We start from the raw sequence: 19,065 nt of genomic DNA, 5'->3' as shown, positions 1-19,065 counted from the left end.
AAATTAAGGTTATGCAGTCTTCATCACTGGGTCCTGTTTGGGCTGCATGTCCTTTAAGTGTCAGAGTTCTTTGTCTAAAATGTTGCTTATTTGCTAGTCTGATATTCCATTGTTTTCTTCCATTTTCTTCTTCACGGTGTTACTGTAGTTATATTAAATGAGCTCAGTCAGCTGAAAGGCACTCAGCCTAGGGGAGTATGAATGCAACTGCAGTGCATTCTGGCATGTATTTTTGTTCTGTGAACTAACAGCAAAATTGAGAGCCAGATCTTTGGGGTCCCATTTTAAGTGAGTAGTGTATATGCAGAAAGTATCCAAAGACTGCAAATGACTTGAGACCTGTGAGCAGACTTCCATTCACATACTGGGGATTTCCCACGCCCATTGTAGTTCTTGGCATCTCCTGAAAAGCCACTCTTGTGGGTTAGTCATACTGTATTCATTTAATTGGGTCTAATCAAAGTAGGTCTAGTTTTGAATACCACCCTTAACTTTGATCTCTAATTGTCTAGTGATGCCCCCACATCGGATAGGCATGTTTTTTTAAAACTCGCTGGGAAGAATCATTTTGACTTGTGTTTTTCTGAGAGCTGGCATGTACAGAAAAAGTTACGAATTGTAGATGGAGTCTTGCAAATGTTGGTGGAGTTTTTTTTCATGTGTCCTCCTTTTCCTTTTTTTAGGCTGTTGAAAATCTCTGCTCATATAAGATTTCTGCAAATTTGTACAAGCAGTTAAGACAGATTTGTGAAGACCATATCAAAGCACAGATCCATCAGTTCAGAGAATATCCTTTTTGTGTAGTAAGTCTGCTTGTGGACTTCATTTTTATAATGCCTGAAATCCAGATACATACACACATCTGTGTTCTTCTGTGTTTCCCTCTGAGCATCTTCCCTGTCAAACTTCAGGGTGGATATTTACATCCTTGGAGTCTTAAAAATCAGTTTAGTGTCTAGGATAGAGTCTTTTGAAACAATAAGTACTGGGAAGTAGGTAAGATTTGGTCTCATATCCTCTGAGGCTGTGTATATGCTTATGATATTACTAGATCACAATGCTTTGAATATGGGTATTATCAAATGTGGACACCTAACTTGAAAGATAAGATAAGTTCTTTCATAATTTTAAAGCTATTGAGTTCAATGGAATTGTGTCATCACAAGTGTTTGATTAACATAGTGGCCCATTAAATTAGAATGGTGGTCTCTTGGCCTTTAGCTGATTTTAAATAAACATTTTTTTCATGATCACATCCTAGCCTAAAACAAAGGCTTTAAAATTGGGCTGGGAGTTTCTTTTGTTTCTATTGAGTTTTCCAGCGATGACGCAGAAGAACAATGTCATCAGGCATTGGTGTTGTCCCAGTTGTTGTGTTAAATTTCTTAACTCCTTCATCATGGATTCATTGGACAGTGTTCTTTTTCTCAAGAAAATAGACAAATGTTGGCAAGACCACTGCAGACAAATGGTAAGGCTTGTTTTGCTTCCAAATAATACTTTTGTGAACTTGGATCCCAGATGGTTTCCCCCCACGAACACCTGCAACTTCCTGAAAACTGCCTTGCCAGTTGGAACAGGAACCATCTTGAGTAGCTTTCCAGGGGTCACAGATAGATGTGGAGGCAGGGGAGATCATTAGCTGTGCAGAGAGAGAAGTGCTTTCTGCTCACAGATATTTAGGCAAATAGAACTTTTTGTTTTATACCAATATTAGGAAATGATGCAAGCAATTATATATTTAGGACCTATTTTTGTTGTATTGCTTTTGTGTCCTGACATCTAGGCATTCAGTTCTCAACTCTTGGTGACAGTTTCTGTTACTTCAAATCTGGTACATTAAGCTGCATAATTTTTAGGAGTCCCTTAGGAAGGTAACCCTTTTTGCAATGCGCCTCAGCAATTTTAAAAGGGCAGCGCCATAAAACCTGCTTAAAGAAGTATTTCATCAGAATATTATATGAAGAATTAGATTAAAATGTGCCCTCACTTCAGTCTCTGGAGGGAATGAAGTTTCCCTAGGTGACAGGAAGTGCAGCAGCTTTTCAGTGTCTCTTACCCTGTCCTGGTTGTGGAAACCTGCACATTAATGGGGCAAGTAAGAGGATGTGCACCATTCATCTTAAGGAACATGGTAAAGCAAGAGGGAGGAGTCGGTCAGTTAATATGTTTGACTTTCTAAAGTTGCAGTCAATAAAGCATATTTGGAAGCAAGGCCTGTTAAAATTGGTGGCCTTTCCAACCAAGTAATCATGTTTAGGATCAGGGCACAAGAATGATCTTGCTTTATGTCAAAATGTTTATGGCTTGATTTTTTCACCCTCCCCCTTACAGATAATGATTAGAAGTATCTTTTTGTTCCTGGATCGAACATACGTTCTTCAAAATTCAATGCTGCCATCAATTTGGTGAGAATGAAAAGAGAAGTATTGATTTTAGACTTCCAAATGCTTTGTCAAAAATATAGATTCAGTTTTTCTTCCCTTCCATTGTGATTGAGAGTCACAGTGAACTGACTGTGAATAGAGAATCTTTGTAGCATGGCTGGTATATATGTTTTCTTTGCTATCCTGACCACCCATATTTTCACAAGGGGTGTGTGTGGCAGTTTAAAGCTAAAGTTAAGCTAAACCAATTTCATATTTGGAAAGTATCAACTAGCTCCAGAACGGTGAACGAGGTCACTGTGCATATTGTTTGGATACCAAGAATGGCAGCAGTGCTACATGTTGGGAACAATTGAGCCACCAAGAACCAGCTTGGCAAAAGGGTCTCGTGTCTTCTGGTACCGTGTTCAAACATTACAATAAGCCGTACACAAGCCATTTATGCCTGCGTCTTGCCTCTCCACCAGCACTGTGGAGAAACAAAGAACAATTAGCATTGTTTCTTTTGTTCCTGGTTTTTCAATCACTGTTTGCGTGAGCACAACAATTCCTGGTTCAGGTATAATGCCAAGCAGGTGTTATCATGGTTTGTTTCCTCTGCACGCTCACAGTGAGAAGCAAAACAATCCAGGTTGACGCATTCATGGTAAACCATTAATTATGCTTTACTATGAAACGGGCCAGTGGCAAAAGCAAATAGCAATTTAGTCTTGAAATTTTAAAACAGGTGATGCAAAAGTAGAATGCTGCTAGCCTGGAACAATTGACTGCTTGTTTTTGTTTTTAACCATGTAGTTAAGCATGCTTAACAAAATGCAGACCTTTGGGTTATGCCCTCCAGAGCTCTACTCATTGTCTGTGTACTTATTTAAAAATCTCCTCAGTGACTTTTACAGGAACAAAATGTGTCAGAGTTTGGTTTAGAGCCTTGTGTTCCCAGTGCAGTATCAGTGTTATAAGTGGTGCACATTAGGTTGGACCTCAATTTATCATACCGTTTATAGAAGGACTCCTTTCGTGAAAGGAGCTATAAGTTTTTTTCCAACCTATTTATTGCTTGTATTAAACTTGTTATTATTATTATTGCTTGTATTAAACTTGTTATTATTAAATTCTGGAAGCACTCCTTTTGTTTTCTCCCCCAGCCAACTGCCTGTTTTTAATCTTTTAAATCCCATTCTCAACTTAACTCTGGAAGAATTCCTAGTATGTATGTATTTATCCAAATTTCAGGTTATATGAGTAGGTATATCCAATTCATATGAATACATGCCTCTTAAATGCATTTACACACATTTTTTGGTGCTTGGAAAAATGTACAGGTAAAATGGGCCCATTCCACCCTTGGGGTAAGAGCTTGCTATGGACATTTACACAGATCACTTAAGGCCTGGTCAACTACTAGTTTCTGAACCCTTTATGAGAATCTGGCTTGCTGGGTTAGGTCATATATGCATGAAAGAGCCAAAAACTAACTTTCTCTTGTGCTGTATTCAGAAAGTAATACCTGTAGATTACTTCTGCAGTTGAGCGCTTAGACAAAATAAATGTAGAACAAAGTTGCCTCTCTGTGTTGGTCTCTGCTTCCTTATAATGATTTATTCGTTTCCAGGGATATGGGGCTAGAATTGTTTAGGACTCATATAATTAGCGATCAGAAGGTCCAAAACAAGACCATTGATGGCATCCTTCTGTTGGTTGAGCGAGAGAGGAGCGGCGAGGCTATTGACAGGAGCCTTCTTCGCAGCCTTCTCAGCATGCTTTCAGATCTTCAGGTAAGCAAGGGATGCCCCATCACATTGAACCTGTACTTGTGTTGTGTTGTGTTGTGTTGTGTTGTGTTGTGAGAGCATCCTAAGCAAATGACCCATTTCTGTTTTCCACAGATTTATCAGGATTCTTTTGAACATAGATTCTTAGAAGAAACAAATCGCCTATATGCAGCGGAAGGACAGAGGCTTATGCAAGAAAGAGAGGTATTTTATTATCTTATTGCTCATGGGCACCATGGGGACATTAACCTCCTGGTTAATGAGGGCAGAACAGTAGCTCCCAAGACTTGCTTTGCTGTGCTGACACAGGCTACAATTAAGTATTTCAGCAATAATACGACAATATATAATAATGCCCCTCCAATTTGTTTCTCAGACATTTTTCCCCCAATAAAGGATATACCATTCTCACCTTATTTAACTTTTCTCCATAATTTATTCAATCTGTCAGGTTCCAGAGTACCTCCATCATGTCAACAAACGCTTGGAAGAAGAAGCAGACAGGATTATCACCTACTTGGATCAAAGCACTCAGTAAGTGTGGGGACTCCCTCAACCTGGTGTGTTAAACATGTTAAAAATGACCTCCTGGTTTCAGCATTTCTTTTTGCCAAAGTGTGGTTTAATTTCCTAGACATAAAGAATAATGTCTAGCAAGGCCACACTCACATCAGTTGTCAGAAATTACATAGTTTCCAGAAGAAAAGACAAGCGTTGACACCATTAAAACCATGAAAAACTTAAACAAGTTCTGGGAATAAATTGTCAAAGATGAGAGTTGTAGCTCATCAACATCGAGAGGGCATTGCATTGGCTACCTCTGCTCTAGATGATTTATCTGCTTTATATAAAAGACAGGAGAGACCAGAAGCAGTTTTTTATACACACCCACACCCACACCCACACCCACACACACCCACACCCACACCAATCTGGACCATAAACACATTGTTAACAAGTAATTGAAATGTTATTGTTTGAAGCATCTAGGTGTTCCAGTTGGGTTGAAAATGGTTAACTGGTAAGCAAAAAGAATGTAATTCTAAACACTTTTTCCTATAGGAAACCACTAATTGCTACTGTAGAAAAGCAGCTGCTAGGTGAACATTTAACAGCCATTCTACAGAAAGGTAACCTATCTTCCTTCATATAAATCTTTCTTCTTACTGCTTCTTCAGGGCTTTCAGTTCCCTATACTAAACAGAAACGACCCAATCAGATTCTAAAGTCCTTCTTGCCCACCCAGTTCATGAAATAGCTGAACAGTATACGAAATGATGACTTGCAAGCAGTGGCGTAAGCAAGGCCAGGTGGTACCCAGTGTGGAATTTTTTTTGTCAAACCCCCCCCCCCATTTGAAATTATTAAAAGGAAAGATACTTACACAAGTGTTATTTTCTGTTTTATTTACTTAACATTGTGAGCATAAGCACCTAAAATGTTTTTTCCCTAACTTTGTCTCAGAGACTGTATTTTTAATCTCTTTTCAACCATCAAGGCATTCTTAAGTGTTCCCTGCTTCCCGCCCCTACCATCCATATCTACCCTATGTGTCTCCTGAGTTTTTTTCATGTTAGTCTCATCCATTTTTCCTAATTTCCTCCCTTCCTTGCTTCAAGACATTCAATTCTTCTGTTATCAATGGTTCTATCTTAGTAGTCAGTTCTGACACTATTTCCATATTTTTATCCATTTGGGCTCGAATCTTGTCTGCTAAATTATCCCAAATTTCCTTCATTTCCTTAATCAATTCTTCTTTCCCCACAGAGAAAAGTCCCCTCAATTCCAAGCAAACCTTGTTCCTTGATATGTTTTTAACTACTCAAAATACTCAGGACCGTGTGGAATTCACATAATTTACTCTGCCTTCCCTGGTTCTCAAAACAGTCAGTTTTTCAACAGTACCTTATCACTTTGTCAAGGCTGCTTTCCCAGGAAACACCACTTCCTGTACTTTCCTGTACTCTAGTCTGTTCCAAACTTTAAAATTCCAATTTATCTATAAGAATTCTTTGAAAACAAACTCAATCTTCTTTAAACCACTCCAGCCAAGGTGTATTCACAATCCAGTCATAAATCCAGTTGAAGGTAATAAAGAATGGGTTTCAGTTACCGTATTTTTCACTCTATAAGACGCACCAGACCACAAGACGCACCTAGTTTTTGGAGGAGGAAAACAAGAAAAAAAATATTCTGAATCTCAGAAGCCAGAACAGCAAGAGGGATCACTGCACAGTGAAAGCAGCAATCCCTCTTGCTGTTCTGGCTTCTGGGATAGCTGCGCAGCCTGCATTCGCTCCATAAGACGCACACACATTTCCCCTTACTTTTTAGGAGGGAAAAAGTGAGTCATAGAGCAAAAAATACGGTAATTTTTAGTCTGAATGTCACATCAACAGGCAAATATACCATTGCTGCTTGCCTTGAGCCCCGCCCCCCGCTGCTGGCGGCATTGGGCTCCCCATCTCTACTGGACCGACGCTAGTGTCCCCAGAAGCGCAGAGCAGGGCACATAGGAGGAGCAGGCAGTGGCACCCCCAGGCAGGGCTCTGTGGCATCCCTGCTGCCTCCGCTCTATCGCAGGGGCCCATCCCAGCACATGTTCAGGTAGGGAGAGCAGGGCCTGGCTATGGAGGTGCAAAGGGGATGTAATACAACTCAACCCCGCTCAGTTCCTAGCTGTACGAGGACAGAGCATGGCCAGGGAGAGCAGGGCCTGGCCTGGCCGACAGCGCCTGATGCAACTCAGTCTCAACCCCACTCGGTTCCTCGAGGTAATTGCATGTGCGCCCTTCGCCTCAAGTACAAATTCAGAGATGAGTTCAGCCAGCATTTTGTCACCCGCCCCCCTCCTGATGGCACCCAGGGCAGACTGCATTCACCACACACCCCTTGCTACGCCCCTGCTTGCAAGTCCTGTCCTCATTGCAGGTAAGGAGCCACTGTAGTGCCTTCAGATGTGTTTCAGAATGAAAACATAATATTCCTAGGAACAGAAAAAGAGAAAGTTTGGGTACAGGTTGTCCGATAAGATTTGTCAACCCTATATAGCATTAAGAGTTTCAAGGCAATATGGATGTCAACTTTCAGTGGAAGACAAGGGATAGGTGAGATAAACGAAATGTTTTGCTTTCTTGCCTTTTAAAATGGTCATTATGCTTAAGACACCATGCTTTTCAAAGAGAATGAAATCTGCTTTTCCTGAAGGGCAGTTAACATAGGATTACCAGAGAGCCTGTAACCCATATTGGTGGGAGTTGGGTGCATGAGATACAGACAGAAGCATTGTCCACGAGATTCTAGAGCAACATCCAGGAATGCTGCCACTATCGTGCCAAAGCTGATGGAGGGAAAGGGGGTGTTTTTAAAATCACATTTTGCTTACTCTTATGTGGTGTGTGAAAGCACTGAAAGGGCTCCCTCTAGCTGTACAGAATGGAAGTGTTTGTTTTGCTTTATCCCATTCTTTATCCTAGGAGTTTGTGAAGGTGTACATTATTATTCTCCTTGCCACCATTTTTTCAATGTTATCCCATTTTAATATAAAAAACCCATTCTTCACTAGAAATCATGTGGCAGGAGCAGCAGCCTCAGCAATAGATTTAAGACCTTCACTTCTGAAAACTGTCTCATCCAATGTGGTTTCTCAATTCATCTGTTGTCTCACTTTCAGTCTTCTCCCACCTTTTAGACCTGTAGTTTCTTAAATATTCTCAGTTGCATTTGTTTCATTTGGAGTAATTAGTAACACATTTTTATCTTGCAGGTTTAAATCACCTTTTGGATGAAAATCGAATTCAGGATTTGTCTCTATTGTATCAGTTGTTCAGTAGAGTGAAAAATGGAGTGCAAGCTCTCTTGCAGCAATGGATTGAATATATAAAGGTATCAATATGTGACTTATTTCGAAAAGTTAACTTGGAGGAGCAAGTCTTAAATTTATTGAGGTGGGGAAAGATGTCTGCAAAATCTTGGTTTATAAGCCATATATGACTAATCATGTGGCTAAGCTGTCACCAAAGTTTTCTAAAATATAGGCTGAACAAGTTTGCATCAACATTGTTGTGAGCACAGTGAGGAGCCATCATCTCTATTGGATCCATTTCATTCCCTTTCTTAACATTCTGAAAATCTTCATGGGTTAACATAAAGCTTCCCTGGCTGACTTTGTACCAGCTTCGTTGAGTTGTTGTGGTAATTAAATGGGGGTGTAGGAACCACGTACACCACCTTGAGCTCCTTGAATAAAGGGCAGGGTGTAATGAAATAGGCAATAAATTGATTAGTGCATACTGCTTTTGTGTAAAGCATGCAATGTGTGTCCTTACGCACTGGATCTTGTTCAAACTATATGTGGCATCCAGCACAAGTGTGTGATAAATAACTTTCCTCCTTCGCAGGCATTCGGCAGCACCATAGTAATCAATCCAGAAAAAGACAAAACCATGGTACAAGAGCTACTAGACTTCAAGGATAAAGTTGATCATATAATTGACATTTGCTTTTTGAAGAACGAGAAGTTTGTTAATGCCATGAAAGAAGCCTTTGAGACCTTCATCAACAAAAGACCAAATAAACCAGCTGAGCTTATAGGTGGTAGTTCTTCTTCTTCTTCTTCTTCTTGTTATTTCAACTTGTTAAGACTCCTACTAATAATAGTCTCAAGATGGTAGTGGAAAGCTCAGTGAAGATGCTGAACCATGTAAAAAAGATGAATTGCATGCTAATAATCATTAGGCATCCAAAACAAAGCTGCTGCTAATACTATAGTGCCGTTACACAAATATATGGAGCAACCACATTTGGAATGCCCTGTACAATTCTCATTCCCTTGCCTCAAAAAGGATATTGTGAAACCGGAAAGGGTTCGGAAAAGGGTGACCAAGATGATCAAGGGGATGAAGTAACTCCCCTTTGAGAAAAGATTACAACATTTGAGGCTCTTTAGTTTGGAGAAAAGGCAAGTGATAGAAGACAGCAACCAACTTGGACAGCAACTCCAGTACTCCTGGAAACATTCATATAATCACAGCTGGCACAATTATAGTCTAGTGAAATACTTATTATAGCTAGCAGATACCTTGTGCAAGGTTGTATTTCTGAGTTTGGTTCTCGATCAGTCTAGTTCCTCTGATGGAGCTTTGCAGCCCCTTGGCTGTGAGAGGGAAGAAGAGGGCTGGCTTCCAATCAGACCTGATATTTAAGAATTGGTCATACAGTCATACCTCGGGTTAAAGTAGCTCCAGGTTGAGCATTTTCGGGTTGCATTCCGCGGTGACCTGGAAGTAACGGAACGGGCTAATTCTGGGTTTCGCCGCTCATGCACAGACGACCCACGCAGACGCGGGTTGCATTCTGCTGAGGATGCAAACGGGGCTCCGGAACGGATCCTGTTCGCATCCAGAGGTGCCACTGTACTTGGGAGCAGCAAGGTAGGCTGGAGAAGATGGTGGTTTTGAATGCTCAGAGTTTTTAGTTCCCTTTTGCTTTCCACAGTGATGTCACATTTGGTAGATGCTAAGGCTGTTGCTGGCATGACACTTCTTTTCTGTTAGAACTGACAATGAGCCAGTAGAGGTTATAGAACACTAGCCTAGTCAAGAATAAACTAAGACTTAATTTAGGAGTTCCTACTCAGATCTATCTCTTCCTTTTTGGTTTTGTGTTTCTAGCCTAGTCAAGAATAAACTAAGACTTGATTTAGGAGTTCCTACTCAGATCTATCTCTTCCTTTTTGGTTTTGTGTTTCTTCAGCTAAGTATGTGGATTCAAAGCTTCGTGCAGGTAACAAAGAGGCTACTGATGAAGAGCTCGAAAAGATGTTGGATAAAATTATGATTATATTTAGGTTTATTTATGGTAAGACCTGGTCTTCTTCTTTACATTAGGCACCCATGCATATCAGCAAAAAATATAGGCCCAATAATGCTGACTGAATAAGACTTAATGAATGAGAATAAGACTGTTATTCTCCCAGCTTGTTTTGGGGTTTAGGTCTGCAGGAATCAGAGTTAATTAAATACTCAAGATTGCATAACTCAGGTTCATTGCCTTAACACACAGGAACTACGCACATCGATTTTTAAAAATGAATCTGTAAACTATTTGTGGTGTTAAATTTGGTGGGTCGGAATGCATAGATAGCAACTGGTTCTAGCATAGAGCCACCCTGAGGAAATAATAAGAAGGTTGGGTCAAACCTTCCACTGAATCTCTCTGCCATCTCAAAATAATCTATCAAGCCCCTAGACCTGTTTGGAATGAGGGGAGCTTCAGGGTTCCCCTCTGGAGAACATGTACTTGGAAAGGAGCTTTAAATCTGCTTCTCTTCTACAGGAAAAGATGTTTTTGAGGCCTTTTACAAAAAAGATTTAGCAAAGCGGCTATTAGTTGGCAAAAGTGCATCAGTCGATGCTGAAAAATCTATGCTTTCCAAGCTCAAACATGGTAAGGTTTTTTTGTTTTATCCTCTGCTAATTTCTTTTGTGTATACTTTCCATAGGAAATCCCCAATGTATGTTTTTGTACAATAAGTCACTTGAGTATTCTTTAGCCGTTGTAATGTGCATACCTTTTTCCTGCACAGAGCGTATTCCTGTACAGTGGTACCTCAGGTTAAGTACTTTATTTGTTCCGGAGGTCCGTTCTTAACCTGAAACTGTTCTTAACCTGAAGTACCACTTTAGCTAACGGGGCATTGCGCTGCCGCCACGCCCCTGGAGCACAATTTCTGTTCTCATCCTGAAGTTCATAACCCGAGGTACTATTTCTGGGTTACCGGGGTCTGTAACCTGAAGTGTATATAACCTGAACCGTATGTAACCCGAGGTACCACTGTATAGAAAAACAATGTCATGTGTGAAGGATTCCTGAAAGACAGTGTCACTGCTGCTTTACTAGGACAGAGTAGTGAGGGAACACCAGCAGAACCAATCTGCAGCAGTGGTCACCAAACCAGCCACTCCTGAGCAGCACTGCAATACTGCCCTAATCTTCAACTTGAACTGAAACAGAAAATATATCTCTGCCCTCTTGTTAATGATGCGCTCTTAGTCACTTGTTGACAGTGACAAAATTCCTAACTGCAACTTCAATACACAACTGTCCTTTTGTAGAATGTGGAGCTGCTTTCACCAGTAAACTTGAAGGAATGTTTAAAGACATGGAGCTTTCTAAAGACATCATGATACAGTTTAAGCAGGTATGGGTACAAAGTGGCCATCCTTATTTCATCATTATCCGCTTGTGTTCAGTTACATCTGAAAAGGACATTGCAAGGACTCCCTCTTGCTTTGCTTTCTCACAACACGCATACCTGCCTCTCATAGAATTGTAGAGATGGAAGGGGCCACAAGGGTCATCTAGTCCAACCCCCCTTCAATCCAGGAATCTTTTGCCCAATGTGGGACTTGAACGCACAATCCTGGGATTAGGAGTCTCATGCTCTACCAACTGAACTACTCATACTTTAGTTCCATCAACACATTTTTGCTTCTGCAAGCCAAATTTGTAATGCTGTTAAGGATTTTTGGTTTTTTTTGTTGGAGCTAGTATGATGTAGCAGTAGATAAGGAAATTCAGCTTGAAAAATCTGGGTTTCAATTTCATGAAATTTACAGGGTGACCTATGCCCAGTTTCCATCTCTGTTAATTTCAAGGTGATTGATTGGGGAGGTGGGAGTTGATTTCTGCCACTCTGAGCTCCTTGGAGAAAGGATAGGATCTAAATATGAAGTGGATAAATGGCTAATAATGCCTGTAGCTTGTTTGTAGTTCTGTATGGCAATTCTATCCATTTGATTCTATTGTAGTATATGCAAAATCAGAATGTACCTGGTAACATTGAACTCACCGTGAACATCTTGACTATGGGTTATTGGCCAACCTATGTGCCTATGGAGGTGCACTTGCCACCAGAGGTAAGATAGCTGAACAACACTTCCAAAATGAAATAAATTTACTGCCCTTCTTTGATGCTGATGACTATAAACTACTGATTAAAATTAAACATTAGTTACCTAATAATTAGAAAGCTGGAAGATGGCCAAGAAACATCTGAGATTGCATCAAGCTTTAGATTGGATATTTTGAGGGGTGATTATTTAAATTAAGTAGGTTAAGTAAGTAGTTTGGGAGCCTCTCCCTTTGTAAAAATAAATGTACAAAACTTAGAGAAGAGTTGAAGCTTCTTGCACTTTTAAAAAAAAGTGTATTTAAACAATTTGGGATAGAGGTGACTTTATTAAATCTCTTAAGAAGCTGTGGCACAAAGATTTACTTAGTTGAAACTAGCAGTTCTTAATTGAGGATTAGAAACTAATTCTAATCTTAAACCCTTTTGGTTGTAAAATGCTGGTATTAAAATGACTTGAGTATAAAGTTTCATGGTACAAATATAATAGTGATAGAGCCTTTTCAGATAAGCAGTCAGAAAGTAGAGGGTGGGGGGAAAGGGCAGAAATAAGGAAATAGTAATTGATCATTTCAACTTTAAGCTCATATTTCTCTTCTCTTCAGATGGTGAAACTGCAAGAGATATTCAAGACATTTTATCTAGGAAAGCACAGTGGCAGAAAACTTCAGTGGCAATCAACATTAGGACACTGTGTACTCAAAGCAGAATTTAAAGAGGTAATGTTTTCTTACCAGTATAGTGTTAATCACTCATTGAAGTCATTTAGTAAATGTGGAATGTAACAGGTCTTTTTAAGTGATCAATCCCATTTTAAAAAAATGGTTTCTGGCTTTTGTTCAGTTTTATTGAACCATTTCTGCCTTATTTCATTTAATGTGCTTTCGTTTCTTCATCAGTTCTGCCACCAACATCCTGTACCATCACTGGATGAAATGCCCATCTTTCGGTGAATCTTTTGGTTGAACCCTGGATGAGCATAGACTTGTATTGGTTTCCAAGTTGTAAAAGGACTTTATAGGTTGAAACCAGCACTTTGAATTAAGCCTGGAAACAGGGAAACATTAGGAAGACAGAATAGCTGGAGAATCGGGGAAACTGTCCTAACGAGGGTTTGCTCGGTATAGATTTCAGCATTGTTAATTCAGACTGTCTGCAATTTCACAACCACATTCATAGCCAATCCTAACTGGTCTAAGTGTTTCAGATACATAGTTAAGGAAGGCAAACCATAGTTACACATTATGTCTTCATAGGGTATTAAGTACTCTGCTCTAAAGACAACACAGTTGTCATGTGGATAATATTTCCTTTTCTGCAGAATGGATGTTATTTCTGCAAGCTGTAGGACTTCCCTCTGCATGCATATAGAACTATCATTAAACAAATTCCTTAAGTTTTCTAAGGAAATGCAGAAATATTTTTATCATTCTTTTTTTCTGACAGGGGAAAAAGGAGCTGCAGGTTTCATTATTCCAGACTTTAGTGCTGCTTATGTTTAACGAAGGTGAAGAATTCAGTTTAGAGGAGATAAAACAAGCTACTGGAATAGGTTAGTATTGGATGCTCCTTGTTGTTTCTGAATACTAGTGACTAAAAAACTAAACCATCTCCTTTCTATTCTAGAGGATGGAGAGCTCCGACGAACCCTCCAGTCACTAGCCTGTGGCAAGGCCAGAGTGCTAACAAAAAGCCCCAAAGGCAAAGATGTGGAAGATGGTGACAAATTTACCTGCAATGATGACTTCAGGCATAAGCTATTCAGGATAAAAATCAATCAGATCCAGATGAAAGAAACGGTACCTGTTTCTCCCCACCCCCTTCAGATTACTGTCATATGTTTTCTGGTCGCCTGATCAGTGGCCTAAATCACCCAGAAGCAGATCAGTGGCAGCTATGTTGACTCCAGCTTTCCATTTATTCTGCTGGAGTCATCAGGAGCTATTTGATATGCCAGAGGCAGGAATTACACAAACCTCTTTTTTCTGAGCTTGGGAAATCAAGACACTTGCTCTTGACTCATTACACACGAAAGCTGTCTTTTACATTAAATTAGATTTTCATTTTCCTAGTGTTTGGCAAAGCATCTATTTACATTGCATGCTTACTGGTTGAATTATTCATGGCCATCAGTTCCTTGCTGGGTGGCTTGCTAGCTATAGCTTATTCTTATAATATACAGTAGCATCTCGGCTTACATTACCCTCAGGCAAAGTAAATGTGAGGTTGCGAAAGCGGCAAACCTGGAAGTGTTTCTCGCACACACATGTGTAGAAGTGGTCTGCTGCCACGCGTGCACGCATGTGCAGACGTGGTCCCTCCGGCTGCGGAAACCTCAGGGTCTGACCAAAGTTCTGGAACAGATTCCGTCCGCAACCAGAGGTACCACTGTACTGGTTTATTTCCATTTCCTTCCTGCCGCTAAACGCCCACTAAAAGATGACCAGGAAGAGGGTAGAAATCATGTTTCATTGCAAATGTTTAAATCATAGCTTCCTCTGAGCCACCAGGTCTTACACCCCACACAGTTTTTCAGTTGCTGTTGGTGTTACAAAATGTGCATTCTTCTCATTGACACTGCCTGCACCCCAGCAAAAAGACTTAATATTTATTTAATGTAAAAAAAAAAAAATCACTTTCCATGCAGCTTTACCATTTAAAAATGAAAGCAAACAGGGCAGTTGTTGTTTTTTTAAAGCTATAGAAGTCATAAAACACTAAAACATCATTTGAATCAATGTAGCGGTAGTCACCAGTTTGGATGGCTTTAAAGAGGGGTTAGACAAATCAATGGAGGAATAGCTTATCAATGACTACTAGTAATGATGGCCAAGTACTTGTTCCAGTATTGTAGAGAGGATACCACTGAACACCAGATGTTGGACTATGAACGGTCAAGGGCTGTTCTCATGCCCTGCTATAAGCTTCTCATTTTTTTTTAAGAATAATTTTTTATTAACCGACCAATTACATCAAATCAAACCAAATTACATAAATTCCAAATTACACAGCCGAATTTTAAATTTTTGTTGGGGGTACCCATATTTCAAGTTTCAAAGGGGGTCCAATCAACTTCTTGCTTCTTACTGCTGTTTTAATGTCCACAAATCTAATCTTATGATGTTCACAGTACTATCCAGTCCTTTCTTACTGTTTTTCCACATCTTTTGTTGTTATTTTCATATATTTTTCCTTTCTCTTTGTGACCTCTGATAATCTCCGCAAGCTGGTTAGAACAGTTTGTAATCCTGCGTGGTTATTATTATTTTTTATCCAGTAGCCATATCCAGACGTTTTCCATATAACATCACTTCCATACATCAAAACAGTCTTAGCGTCATTAATCTTCACCAATCTGCCTCCTTTCTCAAAACCTCTGAGGAGATTCACTAGGAATGCAGTCTGAAAACAAGTCCTTTCTTCCTCCCGGCTATAAATGCTTTGGCAAGATGGCGACTCCAAATTAATTGCTGCACCATTCCCAAAAGCTCTTATTGCTTCTCGATCTTCATATAGCATACTTTTGGTTAAAGTTTATCTCCACACAGACCTTAATCATCCTGCTTGGGTCAGTTCAACCGACGATTCTAATGAGGAGGGGTTATTGTAAATCACATAGAAGGAAAGTAAAAAAGGTTTTCCCCCCGCATTCAGTCCCGTTGTTGTCAACATACCCAGCCTTTGGTGTATCTTCATCGTAAAATATTCCTGTTTCTCCAACCTGTCGTCTTCTTTCACAGAGGTCACTTAAATTAGCAGACTTCACTCCCCTTCTTCACTTGAAACATGTGCATTTGCTTCTTTTGTAATTAATTATTCCAAATTGCTGCAACTAGTGCGCGATCAGAGACAGCGTCCAGGAGAGCCGAGGTCCACATGGGGGCATTTTGCCTAGGGCCCTCACCCCCTTCTTTTGAATTAGAGGGTGATTTATGGGCACAGCAGGCAAGGGCAGTGTTCCCCATTTCCTTGGGGCAACAAGGGAGGCTGCCTACTCCCATAACAGCCTCTTAATTACCCCGTGTGGGTCGGAGAGATGGTATTGTCAGCCATCTTCCAATGCGCCCCCTAGTGGCCCCCACCTTGCTATAAGCTTCTCAGTGGTGTCCAGTTCACGACTGCAAGAACAGATTGCTGGATCAGCTAGACCTTGGGTATGATCTAGCAGGACTCCTGTTTATTCTTAGCCAGATGTACAATAATCAGCCTTTAAATACTATTGCAAAGGTCTGAACAAATAACAGCTTTTCAAACTGGTGCTTAAAATGCAGGATAGTAGGCGTATACAGTTATTGGAAAGGTATTTCAAAGGCAGGATTCTCCTCCTGAGAGATGCTAAATATTAGTCATTGCTTCCCTGCCTGACTTCTAAATGGCCACACCCAAATAATTAACTTGATGAACAGAGATGGTTTGTGTAGAAGCAGGTGACTTAGAATACAAAGATATATTTAGGGTATTCAGGTTTAGGGGGGTGGCTTTTCTTATCAGAAGTAGTACCTCGTGGAACACCAATGTAATTTCATCCACCCATCCCAAATTAATGGCTGATTTAAATTAATCCATTCACTTTAGAGCTGACATAATTAAAAAAGTTTTTCCATTTCTGATATGCTTTCCCCCCCAAATGTCCTGCTCCTGCAGGTGGAAGAACAAGCAAGCACTACAGAGAGAGTCTTTCAGGATCGTCAGTACCAAATTGATGCTGCAATTGTGAGAATCATGAAAATGCGCAAGACGTTGAGCCACAATCTGCTCGTGTCTGAAGTATACAACCAGCTTAAATTCCCAGTAAAGGTAGAGTATGAGTATTCTTGCTTAAACTATCGGCATCAAAATTAGTCCTGCAAATTCTCTGCTTGTTACAGAACTTTCAAGATAAAAATAGTTTTGTTTTTGAGAATGTCCAGTGTAGCAAAAAGGGATGCGGGTGGCGCTGTGGGTTAAACCACAGAGCCTAGGGCTTGTCAATCAAAAGGTTGCGGTTCGATTCCCCGCAACGGGGTGAGCTCCCGTTGCTGGGTCCCTGCTCCTGCCAACCTAGCAGTTCGAAAGCACAAAGTGCAAGTAGATAAATAGGTACCGCTCCGGCGGGAAGGTAAACGGCGTTTCCATGCGCTGCTCTGGTTCGCCAGAAGCGGCTTAGTCATGCGGGCCACATGACCCGGAAGCTGTACACCCGCTCCCTTTGCCAATAAAGTGAGATGAGCACCGCAACCCCAGAGTCGTCCGCGACTGGACCTAATGGTCAGAGGTCCCTTTACCTTTACCTTTAGTATAGCAAAACCAAAAGATTTAGTCATCAAATGATAAACAATTCCAATATAGGATAAGTTAGGACGGCTGTGAGCTTTCAACACTCAGAACATATGCCTATATGCTATGTGTTGTTTAGAATAGGAAGATTTTGTAGATGCAGTAAAGTGCATGTCCAAAGTCCACCTGTGTTGTGAATCTTAATTTCTTTCTGTTTATAAACCTTTGCACCCATGTGAAGGAATTGAATTAGTACACTAATATGTAAAAACTGAATGATCATTATATACATATTTTAATACTACCATGATTAAAAAATGGTTGCTGACTTCCTGAATTGCTTTCACAGCCCGCGGACCTTAAGAAGAGAATAGAGTCGTTGATTGACAGAGACTACATGGAAAGAGACAAGGAGAACCCGAACCAGTACAACTACATTGCATAAACACACAATGGGCCTTTCTTTCTTTCCTTTTCTGCACACTTGATGTTCTACTTGGTTGCTGATGGATAAGCAAACCTGTTGATCCCATTAAATTAACTTTTTCTACTACCAGTGGCTGAAAGGAAGCAACACAAGGGGTGGGGTGGGGGTATAGTAGAGTGGGCATTTCAATTGATTTTCACATGCCCATTTTGGTATTTACATTTTCAGAAGAATGCTGTTGAACTCTTCGCATGATATTCAGTATGGTGTGCAGAAAACTGTATGGAAGTATCTGGTCTTTGTGGTTCCATTGGGTCCTTGGTCTAAAGGGAAGCCCTTTTTAAGGGTTTGATAATAAACAGCCAAAGTATTGATTTCACTATCACTCTGAATAACAAAGGGCAATCTCACGTTCACCCAAGTTTTTATTTCTTTAGAAATAAAATTACACTCCTGTGAATGCACTTGTAAGGCTGATACTGTTCGTTGTTTTGGCACCCCATGCTTGGATTTGTGCAACCTTGAAAGTGCAGGGGTTAAAACTACTGATGCTCCCTTTGCTCGTTGCCTTCAAACAAATAAAAAACATTATTAATGTATTTTAGTATTAGTAAAATACATTTTTTTTAGTATTGCAAAGAAGAAAATGTTAACACTGTATACTCAGAAATTAATAATACCACAGTTGTTGGTTTGGGATTCCCTCTGTCTTTACGTAAGCACTACAAGAACAAAAAGCAGGGGGTTTCATCCTTTGCAGAATCCTATGGGGCTTCCTATTGGGCCAGGAATCTAGATGGCTTTTTTGTAGAGATGCATCTAATGTCAGCTGCATTGTGCCTTGAATCAATCTGCCAGGCTTCCCAGGCTCTCCTTAACTGTATAGCTGCAAAGAATCTAGAAAGCTAGTCTTCTTGAAGTATTGCACAACCCTCGGAAGATACCAGGAAGTTGGGAAAGGCAACAAGGGCATTGAAGCCTCTTTCTGACTTTGGAACAACCTTTACACCCCCCCCCAAACCTTTATACCCACGAATGGGTCGACATTAGCTTGGCTGCAGGGGTGGGGGAATAATCATATCCTCAACCTTCTTTTGTGTGTTACATTGTTTTTGAAGCTCAGTTTTCTGAATGTTGTTTGTTAAATTTGTTTTTGTTCTCATGGTTTCTCTTCAGGCTTCTGTTGGAGTGCTCCTGTTTAACAAAAGCTGAGCAATTCTATACTGAGCATGACACAGTATTGATAACAGTTACAGCTCACCAGAGCTGACTTCCCAAAGCTCCTCACAACTCCTTAAGCCAGAAAATCTT

General features: G+C 40.3%; 1 protein-coding gene across 2 annotated transcripts in view; it reads left to right on the top strand.

Moving 5' to 3' along the window:
• The window catches only part of CUL4B (cullin 4B), a 30,347-nt gene extending 11,580 nt beyond the window's left edge, over positions 1–18,767 (top strand). The window contains exons 4-21 of one of the 2 annotated variants that reach the window (XM_081847940.1): positions 684–787; positions 1,402–1,471; positions 2,335–2,408; positions 4,000–4,162; positions 4,274–4,363; positions 4,611–4,693; positions 5,222–5,289; positions 7,926–8,044; positions 8,560–8,752; positions 9,914–10,018; positions 10,496–10,606; positions 11,275–11,360; positions 11,971–12,078; positions 12,677–12,790; positions 13,518–13,623; positions 13,698–13,870; positions 16,716–16,868; positions 17,677–18,767. In XM_081847940.1, coding sequence (XP_081704066.1) covers positions 684–787; positions 1,402–1,471; positions 2,335–2,408; positions 4,000–4,162; positions 4,274–4,363; positions 4,611–4,693; positions 5,222–5,289; positions 7,926–8,044; positions 8,560–8,752; positions 9,914–10,018; positions 10,496–10,606; positions 11,275–11,360; positions 11,971–12,078; positions 12,677–12,790; positions 13,518–13,623; positions 13,698–13,870; positions 16,716–16,868; positions 17,677–17,772 — 2,016 coding nt within the window. In that variant the 3' untranslated portion in view covers positions 17,773–18,767. The remainder of the gene's footprint in view (positions 1–683; positions 788–1,401; positions 1,472–2,334; positions 2,409–3,999; positions 4,163–4,273; positions 4,364–4,610; positions 4,694–5,221; positions 5,290–7,925; positions 8,045–8,559; positions 8,753–9,913; positions 10,019–10,495; positions 10,607–11,274; positions 11,361–11,970; positions 12,079–12,676; positions 12,791–13,517; positions 13,624–13,697; positions 13,871–16,715; positions 16,869–17,676) is intronic. The other variant, XM_081847941.1, reaches the window with a different exon arrangement.
• Positions 18,768–19,065: the final 298 nt, after the last annotated feature.

The sequence above is a fragment of the Podarcis erhardii genome, assembly GCF_964252035.2.
Source record: "Podarcis erhardii genome assembly, chromosome: Z".
Taxonomy (NCBI): Eukaryota; Metazoa; Chordata; class Lepidosauria; order Squamata; family Lacertidae; genus Podarcis; species Podarcis erhardii.
Note: the sequence above shows the minus strand (reverse complement) of the source record. Positions and strands in the feature narration are given on the sequence as shown.